Here is a 12,153-nt window from a genome sequence, read left to right on the forward strand (position 1 = left end):
TGAATACATATGTGGATCGGTTCTCATGTCCAAAAAGGAGATTTTACCTGTTGAGTTGCTTACACTTAAGGAGTACATTTAACACGTTACATTTAACATATATTTTATGTTCAAGTTTGTAACTTAAACTGCAATGTTGTAAACTACATAAACAAGAGCTCTAGGGGGTAATTCAGAAAGTACTAACCCAGATCTGTTAACCTGGAGTACAAGGGTTTCAGTTCCAACAAATCAGCTCGGAATATGTGCGTTGTTATGGAGATGTATGATGTGAAGTTCACCTGCTATCTGGACATAAACCAGAGTTAAACACACCCAGCATCGCTTAAAACTGACCTGACATACTGCATCATTTAGGTCACCTGTTTAAACTCACCTGACATACTGCATCATTTAGTTCACCTGTTTAAATTCACCTGACATACTGCATCATTTAGGTCACCTGTTTAAACTAACCTGACATACTGCATCATTTAGTTCACCTGTTTAAACTCACCTGACATACTGCATCATTTAGGTCACCTGTTTAAACTCACCTGACATACTGCATCATTTAGTTCACCTGTTTAAACTCACCTGACATACTGCATCATTTAGTTCACCTGTTTAAACTCACCTGACATACTGCATCATTTAGCTCACCTGTTTAAACTCACCTGAGGGGCTCAGTGTCCCCTGTGAAGGCTGGAGGCTTCACTGAGGCCGACACACCAAACAATGACTCAGAGGACCACCCACAACCATGGTCACCATGGTAACGTCCTTTAGAGACATCGCTGGCATAAAGTCACTTGTCACTGAATACTGGAACCAGCACCATTCACCATTACCATCATTATTCACCATTACCATCATTATTCACCATTACCATCAATATTCACCATTACCATCATTATTCAGCATTACTATCACAATTACCATCATTATTCACCATTACCATTCACCGTTACAATCATTATTCACCATTACCATTCACCATTACAATCATTATTCACCATTACCATCAACAATCACCATTACCATCATTATTCACCATTACCATCACCATTGAGTATCTAGAAAGGCGCTATATAAGTTGAACATTCATTCATTCACCATTCATCATCACCATTACCATCAACAATCACCATTACCATCATTATTCACCATTACCATCACCATTACCATCATTATTCACCATTACCATCATTATTCACCACTACCATCACCATTCACCATTAACATCACCATTATCCTTCAACATTACCATTCATCATCACATTAACATTACCATTCACCATTACATCACCATTTACCATTACCATTCAAAATCAGCATTACCATTCACCATCACCATTCAGCATTACCATTCAACTGCATGTTTCAAGAAATTATCATGCAAAATTTTTATCTCCTTATCAATTTGCAAAATGCCTGTAAAAAATTATATTTGACCCTGCCTGTGTTATTATGCAATGCAAGTGTGGCTTCTTTCTTGCACTCTAATGCTTTCACATACACTGCCTTTAATACACTTATACCACAGGTAGATACTCAAACCCATCCTATGAAAAACCTGTGGAAATTAGATTTCTTCCAGTGATCTACAGAGTGAAGCTGGACTATAAGATGTCCAACCATTCTGGATTTAAAAAATTAACTTTACATGTTCAACCATTCTGGATTAAAAAACATTTACATGTCCAACCATTCTGGATTAAAAACATTTAACTTTACATATTCAACCATTCTGGATTAAAATAACATATACATGTCCAACCATTCTGGATTAAAAACATTTAACTTGTTTAACCGTTGTGAATGAAGAACATTTACTTTACATGTTCAACTGTTGTGAATGAAGAAAGTTTACATGTTCTTTGCTTAGTAGCTTTTGATCACGTAGGTTATATTAAAACAGAAGCAGCAGATGCCTGCTGAGAGGTTATCCAGGTGGTGGACCACACAGCACTGCAGGCTGACTCTGACGTACTGACTCTGATGTAAGGGTGTATTCAACTAAGGATTTTCATAGTCGAATCTGATTCGTCAGCTTTTCCCTTTAGTCGACTAATAGTCGAATCGGGTTTATTTATTTATTTTTTACTTAGAGCACGTTAAACGGGATCCCGTTCTCATTCAGGACTTTTTTCCTCTTCAAAGTAAAAACCTAAAACACTCAGATAAATGAATAAACAGGGTAGGTTGGCTTTATTCAGCTTTTATTTATTTACTTATTTATTTTTTTATGAAACGTTAGAGAACATTAACCGTCAGTGCGCATTGCGCATATCGAACTGTCAGACAGGTTCTGCAAAATGTCAAAAATATTTTAAATAAAATATGCCTGTCTGAAAATATAAAAAAATTGCCACACAACAGCATAAAAAGTATAAGGAAAGGTTCGAGTAACGGGGTTTAAAAGCAAACAACAAAAAATGTTTATAGGACTACTTGCCGAGACACACCGCGACGAGACGACAAACGGCTGAACTGTTATTATTTTTTTTTTTTTTGCCTTAGGCTACCCGTTTTAAATGGTATGCCATGTTGGTTGTTGTCGTGCGAAATGAAAGACGTTGATGACATAACTTGCACTTTACTTTGTTTGATTCATCTTTATCTTTTTCAAAATACTTTTGAAGTTTTTAGTAGCCATTTTAATCTCGGCAGATGCTGATACTGTAGCGTGTTCATCTCCGCTCGTTTGGATTGTGCAACTGCAGGGTGTGATTTATTAATGTGTAGTAAGGAAGATGCCTATTGTTAATGCGCAGACATCATTTAAAATATTTACTAACAGAAATTAGGATGATTTTATTTGACAAAAGGCTATATATAACGAAAACAAAAACATTTCATGTAACAACTAATGCTTAGCTGCATCCTTGGACACCCCCATGCAGTTAGAATGGTACATTCGACTATGACGTTCATAGTCGACTAGGGGGTATAGTCGACTATAGTCGAATCAGCGACTATTGCAGGTCACCCCTACTCTGATGTACTGACTCTGACTGACTCTGATGCAGCTCTGTAGTCTTTGTCATTAATGATTTTAAACTCGCTGCTCTGTAACTGAGAACTTTGGGTATTTTGGACTGAGCTAAGTCAACTCAGAGTTCAAGGTTAAGTATAAGGTTGGTGCATAACCCCTGAGGTCTGGAGGACTCGTCCATTATTCCTTCCATGCTGTCCCTGCTCTGGAGGTGTCCACCATCATCATCAACATCATCATCATCATCATCATCATCATGGTCCAGCCTCATCCTCCAAACCTCTGGTTCTTCAGGGCAGTTATCACACAGCCTCACACATTGCCTTAAATATAACGTCTGCTCTTATAAGCTGTAGGAGACGAGACAGGAGACAAGACAGGAGACGAGACAGGAGAGGCCACAGGAAGCATCTGTCTGACACAGCTGTGTTTGAACAGCATTTCTGTTGGAAGCTTCTCCTCGTATGTTCAAAAGAACATGGGTTAAAAGTTCACGCAGTCTGACAAAAGCATGTAGTGTTCCTAAAAGCGCAGTCAGTGGAGGACACATCATTCAACACACACAGATTCACGTGATTCAACACACACAGCTTCACGTGATTCAACACACACAGCTCCACATTAGACACCATCAGACATCAAACACCTCCTGCAGCACTACGCCCGCCAGCATGGTCAACACCACAGAGTGTCTACACCAGTACAATGTGCAGCACAGTGTGTCTACACCAGTACAATGTGCAGCACAGAGTGTCTACACCAGTACAATGTGCAGCACAGAGTGGCTACACCAGTACAATGTGCAGCACAGTGTGTCTACACCAGTACAATGTGCAGCACAGAGTGTCTATACCAGTACAATGTGCAGCACAGAGTGGCTACACCAGTACAATGTGCAGCACAGTGTGTCTACACCAGTACAATGTGCAGCACAGTGTGTCTACACCAGTACAATGTGCAACAGAAAAGCAAAATACTCACATAATACATCTTCAAAATACTAAAGTGTATTTGTGTATACTAAGTGTATACTAAAAAGAGAGAGTCTCTCACTCTTTCTTCCTCTCTTTGTCTCTCCCTCTCTCTCTCACTCTCTCTGTCTCTCTGCCTATCTCTTTCTCTCTCTGTCTCTCTGACTCTCCCCATCTTTCTCTCGCCCCGGTCGTATATTGATGTTTTGGATGTTTATTTGTTTGTTTACACACCCCCACCTCCACCCCCACCTCCACACCCACCCCCACCCACACGTGTGAGTGTGTGTATGTGTGTGTGTATGAAGAGCAGTGGTGTGTTTGTGTGTGTGTATGTGTGTGTGCGTATGTGGAGAGCAGCGGGGTGTGTGTGTATGTGGAGAGCAGCGGTCTGTGTGTGTGTGTGTGTGTGTGTGTGTGTGTGTGTGTGTGTGTGTGTGTGTGTGTGTGTGTGTGTGCGTGGAGAGCAGCGGTCTGTGTGTGTGTGTGTGTGTGTGTGTGTGTGTGTGTGTGTGTGTGTGTGTTTGTGTGTGTATGTGTGTGTGTATGAAGAGCAGTGGTGTGTTTGTGTGTGTGTGTGTGTGTGTGTGTGTATGAAGAGCAGCGGTGTGTGTGTGTATGTGGAGAGCAGCGGGGTGTGTGTGTGTGTATGTGTGTGTGTGTGTGTGTGTGTGTGTGTGTGTGTGTGTGTGTGGAGAGCAGCGGTGTGTGTGTTTGTGTGTGTGTGTGTGTGTGTGTGTATGTATGTGGGAGCAGTGGTGTGTGTGTGTGTGTGTGTGTGTGTGTGGAGAGCAGCGGTGTGTGTGTGTGTGTATGTATGTGGAGAGCAGTGGTGTTTGTGTGTGTGTGTGTGTGTGTGTGTGTGTGTGTGTGTGTGTGGAGAGCAGTGGTGTGTGTGTGTGTGTGTGTGTGTGTGTGTGTGTGTGTGTGTGTGTGTGTGTGTGGAGAGCAGTGGTGTGTGTGTGTGTGTGTGTGTGTGTGTGTGTGTGTGTGTGTGTGTGTGGGCTCTTCTGTCTACTCTCAGAGGAGATACAGTCCTACTACTGTCAGTTAATTGAATAGTTATGAATGGTTTTAGTTATAATTATAATTTAGTTATAATAGTTATGAATGGTTTTAGTTATAATTATAATTTAGTTATAATAGTTATGAATGGTTTTAGTTATAATTATAATTTAGTTATAATAGTTATGTTTCAAATCAGCAGAGCTGAAATCCATATGCACACACACGCACACACAGTACACACAGTAACTAAACCCATATGTATAATCTAAACTGACATGCATATCTAGCATAGCATTTACAATGAAGGTCTGCAGTGAGGAGCTACACTCCCAGCTCAGGAGTGGGGCACATGTGTCACTCCCAAGCAACCAGGTCTGCTGCACACCTGAAAACCAGCCGTTTCCGTGCCAACCAAGCATGAGCACACCTGACTAACTTTTTTAATCGGTTGGTCTCTTTTCTCAGATGCCTGAGATGGTCTTCTCCAGGAACAGGACACAGCACCATACGGTTGGTGAATGCAGCTCTATCACCGGTGTAAAGACACATGAACCTCACACAACATTTATTTACATTATATTAGAATCACAAAGGAGGATTCAGCTCTGTGCTGCCTACACACTGCCTGTCATCTGTTTGCATATAGAAATACAGAAGAAACAGAAACTTATGGAGGAGTAGAGGACCTCCATTAATGGAATAAAGACAACACGATCAGCATAACCACCGAAACCGCTCTTCACAGATCACACATTCATAATGATAACAATGTCTGTGTGTGTGTGTGTGTGTGAGCGAGAGAGAAAGAAGGCAAGGTACAGAGAGACAACGCAAGAACAGTGAAAGAGTGAGAGATAAAAGAGACTTTTATCAAGAATCATTTTGCCCATAATTTAAGAACCACTTTAACCAGCAGAGAAGACATCAGCACATTCAGTATGAGGACTACTGGGCCATTCGACATAAAACTGATGTCCAAACACGATGAAAGAGGCTATTGATACTAAGCAACCAGCACAACGATATAGTAAAACGGTGCAGTTCATCTATCAGAGGGAGAGTCCACGAGTGCTCACTCACCCTCCTGCACAGCCTGGAAGGGATTGTTGGCCTCGATCAGTTTGATAGAATGTGTGATCCTCTCACTCTGCAGGATGTCATCATTTAAACTCAGGTCTGAAATGGCCAGTTGAAACACTTCATCATCCCGAACTGCGTTCTGCTCAAATATTGCACCTGTTGGACGAGAGGAGCAAAAAATATCAATACTCAATAAAATAAATGAAACATGTCCTCGGTGATATGGAGATGATTCTGGAAGGGGGTATCTGCCAACATTGGGTTGGGCTTTGCACCTTTGAAGGATGGAAGCAATTTGGAGAAACTAGAAACTTTTCTTTCTGGCCAAGAAAATCTGAATTAAGAAAACCTAATGATACACAGTTAACACATACCACATCAAATCACCTTATACCACAACACATTATACCATATCAAATCACATTTTATCACATCACAGTGATTACTCATTACATTCTAGCAATGTTGGCTGTATATGATATAAATATATAGCAGCTGGGTGGTTGAGAGGTTGAACTGATCTCTCTGTAAGCTCATCCTCAATAGAGATCAGACCTACTATACTGATAAACATATGTAGCTCACTATAGCTAAGACCACTAGCCAAATGCTTTTATATAAATGTTAATGTTAATGTAAATGTAAATGTCTTGTCATTGAGACCTTCCACAAATTAGGGATGACTGGCCTAGTGGCTTCTATTAGGTCTCATCAATAAAGATGTGTGATATGAGCGTGTGTGATATGAGCACGTGATATGAGCATGTTTGATATGAGCGTATGTGTTAGGAGCACCTGTGATATGAGCACGTGTGATTTGAGCACGTGTGATATGAGCACGTGTGATTCGAGCATGTGTGATATGAGCACGTGATATGAGCATGTGTGATATGAAAATGGTGTAATGTAACTAAGTAAACTGAAACCCAAAAAGAGCTTTAATAAATGACCTGATGGGTGCAATAGAAACAGGTACAGTATAGAAAACAGAGAAGTGTGTACTGTATGGGAAGTGAAGTCTGGACATGAGAACTTGAGGAATATCCCCCCCCTACACACACACACACGTTAATAACCCTCAGAACCACAGAGAGCCCAAGGGCCTAGACTTCGTCTGTATTCTGTACATGACTCTAATTTGTCAAGGGCTTTTCACAGCTTCTGGTGAATCTGTGGGTTATAATCCTCTGGGACAATATCTTAAGTCAAGTGGAAAGGACAGCGAACTTCCATGGTAAACAGAACACTTGCTGAGTAACGTGTTCTTGAGGAGAGACAGACACTTCTCAGTGTCGTAGTGATCTAAATCCATTTCAAAAGAAATCCGGTGAACAATAATTTTTTCATTTTTCTCATGGACTGTGCCATAGTAAATAACAGAGCAGAAAGTAAAGTATACAAACAGTGTCTCAACACAGTTGGATTCTCAGTGAATACTGACAAAATAATCCCACATTCAAAAGGGCCACAGTAGGAGGCTGGGTCTGCCGTGTATCTAAAGGTGGCTTTTCTGGGCATAGATCAAGCTTATGATCTTTTGTTTAGTTTAGTTTAGTCTTAACTTAATCTGGGGCTGGGCATATGATTTTGGCAGTAAGGATCTTTGTACTGGGGTCACCATGTAATACAACAACATGCTGTCTCCTGTCAAAGTTGCACAATCCATATCTGGACCATAATGTTAAACCATTAGACACATCTAATGCAATTTGCTTGTCAGTCTAAAAGTGTTTAGTGTTTGGTGTTTTACAATGGTTCCTAACAGTTAATCCCATTAGACAGAGATCTCCTGGTACCCAAAACAGCATCCTTGTGCTGGTCGTTAATTCTAACCTGGCAAAACCATTAAACCCAGTTCTTGTAAGGTGACAGAAGCCATTAAGCACTTTACCATATGGATTTTAATGCAGGCATGTCAGCAATAGCTAGACAGATACGACCCCAGAGATCAACAGATCTGTACACTTAATCAGACGTCTAAGCTGACTAAAAATCTGATGAGTCAAGAGTTTCATTAGGCAAATGTACATAGTTCGTCTTTTTCTAAGGGTTTTCTCTGTCAGTATTTAGTGGGTTAAAGACATTTCTGACGATTAAGCCTTAATTGATTCAATCTTAATTGATCTGAATGGAAACCTGAACCTATATGGAATCATGCTCGCTTGTGAGAGTATTTAAATGTAATATCTTGAAAATATTAAGATTTCATCACGTGACAGGAGCCATTAGGTAAAACTCAACGTGTAGATTCTAATGCTGATATCCATCAACCTGAATATCTCAAGTTCAGCTGACCGGCCAATATAGCTTCTGTACAACTGCATGGCCACTGTAAACTGTGCTGATCTTTTCCCAAGTTGTTTTTTAAATGTTTGATCCCACATTTTACATTGGGATAATTAGTAGAAAAAAAGAAATGAAAGACACAATAAATTGCTATTATGTGGTTATGCGTCTTTTCACGCACTTGAGGCTGACTTGAGACACTATTAGATATTTTCATTAATTTATGTCCTCGTTTTTATAGGCCTAACAAGTCCTCCTTCAGAACCAGAGTTTGATACGACGTTCTGAAAGTACAAAAACGGGGTTGATTCAGGACTCAGATTCGCTATTGGGTTACGATTATGGACACGCTTACGATTTTGGACACACTCAAACATCTATCGGGTTACGATTATGGACACACTTAAACATCTGCTACTGATATATTATATATAATTCCATTTATACGCGTCTCGCAGGGTAGGTCTGAACTAAGACTCATAATATCGGTCGATTCTACCCCACTAAATAACCACCCCCGCCCCGGTTTCCACCCGTGCACACAAACATAAGTGCATTTCCCTGGACCCTGAAGAATTCAGCACACATAGCGACACTTGGTGTTACCGTTCATCGCCTTTACTTCACCACATCGCCTTTACTTTACATCATAGCACGAAGACAAACGGACCGACAGTCAGATACCGCTACCGGCATATATTGGTAATTCAGCAAACAGCAGCTACAGATTTATCACGCGGTGAACTGCTGAACGAGTCTTTTAAAATGTCAGTCACGTACAGTAGAAAGTTGGAGCTTAAACGACAGAGATGCTTGGATGAACCCTGAGTGTGCGTCTCTCCATCTTAGAATGAGCACAGACTGCAATAAGGGACTGCTTAATTTTATTGTAGCATACTCACTTTTATGGCGAAGCATTTGGTCAATTTTAACAACAGCACAGAGCCATGTCAAAAAGAGAGAAAGGAAACAACTTTCGTGCGCGCTTCAGGAGCGTCACATCGTCGACAGACCGACGACAATCACTTCAGCAGAGGACAGACGTCGAGCTCGCGGTCTTCACACCTGCACACCTAACACTGCTCTTATCTCAGTAATACATGTGCTGGTTCTGGTCCACCTTACCGATGTGAATGATGGAGTCTGCTCGCACCAGACGGCACTGCAGGACCCACAGGGAGAGGCTGATCACCAGCAGCTCCATCTCCGCTCCTGGCCCCGGTGTAAGCGAGCATCCACAAAACACAGGTCCAACAGGACGGACGGAGGAACGCGCACTACACCACCACAGGCGTGCACACACACTTATTTCCCAGTTCGGTCCGGAGGAAAATCCCTCGCAATTAAAAAAAAACCCCGCTGAAGGTGAAGGAGAGTTAAAAAAAACAAATAAACAAACAAACAAGCCCCGGTAGGAAGGAGAGGCGGAGGGGAGGCGAGGAGCAGGCACGACACGACACGACTCGGGCAGCCGGGCGCCTCTCTTCTCGTTGGCCACCTCTCTTAATGTGGCTCAGATACAGCAAACTGCGGAGTGAATAGAGACCCCCCCCCCCCCATGACAGAAACACTCGCAGCGGAGATCTGGGGGTGTTTCCTAGAGCCGTAGACCTGCTGAACGCTGGAACTGGAGACAGATTGAATTTGAGAGAGAGATTGTGTAGGGCGCACGGAGCTCATGGTTGTTGGTTTGTGTTCATGCTGAACTTGATGTGAGGGCTCGGGTTTCCCTTGGTAACCTGGACAGGAACCTGAAGATAAATGACCAACAAGTTGCTCCTCAGCGTTCAGATGCTTTGACCCAAGTTCGTTCGCGGCTCTGGTGGGCTTCATCACCCTGTAATGTGCGTGCACCCCCACCACTGAAAACAACGACAGGAGTCTGGAAGTGTGTAATTGAAAATATGGTGGACCTGCTGGTGTGACAGCTGTCAACAGTCGCTCCGTCATCTTATAAATCTAGATCGAAAAAGGACCGTGAAGACAATTAGGACGTGGAGCGATGTAGTCTACAAGCGGGACCACGTTACGGACAACCGGTGCAGCTGTGACGGGATGTTTTGAGACTCCCCCCCATAACGATGTGATCTACCACTGCTGTTAAACACGTAGAAACGGTGCTGGCGCTACGGACGGTTTAGTTCATTCTGCACATTTAAAACTCGGATTAAACGTAACAAAATGGATCCCAAGCAGAAGATGAATGACATCCTTCATCTTACAATTAAAGGATATTTCTTGCGAATATACAAAGGGAAATATCTCTTAATTGTTAGGTCAAGGCTGTGTGATCGCCAACTTGCATCAGGACCAGAACAGAAGCAGCACGCCTCGCCGGGCGGTCACGTGACTCTCGTCAGACCCAGCGCGCGCAGTCGCAGCTCACCTGTGCAACACGCTGACGTGGAGCCCTCGTCTTCACGTTAGGTAACGGCAACATGATCAATAGCGCTAAAGAATATTGAGTTTAGATCATATATGATTGCTATAGGCATACCTAATCAATGAAATCGTGCTGCAATCGTGTTGAGAAAGCTTATAAAAGCGATTCAATAATTAGCCTATCTTGCAAATTCATATTACAGAAAACTCTCCTAGAAACACTGAAGGCTACAAAAATGTAAATCGTGTAATTGGATTTAATTTCGACCTATTAAATATGTCTAATCTATTTGTTGCTAAGGGTTTAATATCTTAATGAAATGCTGATTGAAGCCCATAGTGAACCATTCCGTTTCATTTTCATGTATAATATTAATACACAATAAAGGCAGATACCCGTCCAGTTTCTAGACTACTCCAGACTACTTTAGACTGTGATTTGTAATGACAACGTAGTGATTTTCGTCCGGCAGTCCTGGCCTATGTGACTGTATCACAGTTACGATTCACTGTGAGCGAAGCGCCACCTCTGGTTGAATTGCCTCACTACGACCATCGTGCCTTCCAGAGCGACATTAATCACATCAATGCCTCATTATTATGATCAATATTCTGGACAATGGTGGTGTTGGTAGTAGTATTCGTTGTTGTTTCTGTTCTTTTGATTTTGATAGTGTAACATTGTCAGAAAGGGAAAGAGACCCATTGTTTCCACTGGAAGTTGATGCCTTTAAATCTTTAGATTAGTCCCACTGTAGTGTATATAAGCGCACAAAAAATCAAGTTGGTTAACAAAATTGGCAACAGTAACACATTTACAAAGTACAACACTGTTAAGGCATTAAGGGACAACCCCACACCCACGTGTTGATATAAACAAAGCGGTTGTCCTTGACACCATGTGGCCAACATTAAAACTGCACAAAAGCTACTTGTTTTTCTGAGGTTCTCCGTGTAAGATGTAATAGTGAGAGCCAACACCCCCCCACACAGTTAACATCCCTGTAGTCTCTGGTAGTGTGTCCACGAGAACCTCCTTATTACAATGACTCATTACAGGAGTTCTCCCATACATAAAGTTATAAAGTTAGGAAGTTATTATGCTCTCCGAGAACATTCCTGGGGTTTTAAAGATGTCTTCATCTTTTTAATTGGTGTTATGAGAAATATAAATTTAACTCAAGTGAATAAGGCATACTGAAAGTACATTATCAGACTGTGAAGGTATCGTTTTAGACTGTCCTAACTAAGAAGCCACATTCCTGGTAAAGTTCAGCACACCAACATACCAAGCCAAGTTACATAGGCTCAGAGTCTAATAACGTGCTACTCTAACGGGGAAGCAGACATAGCCATGTTTCTGTGATGTTAACATTAAACAATCAATGTCCATGTGAAATGGTACTTTATGCCCCTAACACAGAGAAGGTTTAACACGACACAGCCAGT

At 41.7% G+C, this 12,153-nt stretch overlaps 1 protein-coding gene across 1 annotated transcript in view; it reads right to left on the reverse strand.

Moving 5' to 3' along the window:
- grid1a (glutamate receptor, ionotropic, delta 1a) overlaps positions 1 to 9,806 on the reverse strand; it is a 267,052-nt gene extending 257,246 nt beyond the window's left edge. The window contains exons 1-2 of the mRNA XM_076978701.1: positions 9,448 to 9,806; positions 6,037 to 6,192 (exon numbers count right to left, since the gene is read on the reverse strand). Coding sequence (XP_076834816.1) covers positions 6,037 to 6,192; positions 9,448 to 9,526 — 235 coding nt within the window. The 5' untranslated portion in view covers positions 9,527 to 9,806. The remainder of the gene's footprint in view (positions 1 to 6,036; positions 6,193 to 9,447) is intronic.
- Between the last annotated feature and the right edge of the window lie 2,347 nt (positions 9,807 to 12,153).

This window comes from Brachyhypopomus gauderio, chromosome 17 (assembly GCF_052324685.1).
Source record: "Brachyhypopomus gauderio isolate BG-103 chromosome 17, BGAUD_0.2, whole genome shotgun sequence".
Lineage (NCBI taxonomy): Eukaryota > Metazoa > Chordata > Actinopteri > Gymnotiformes > Hypopomidae > Brachyhypopomus > Brachyhypopomus gauderio.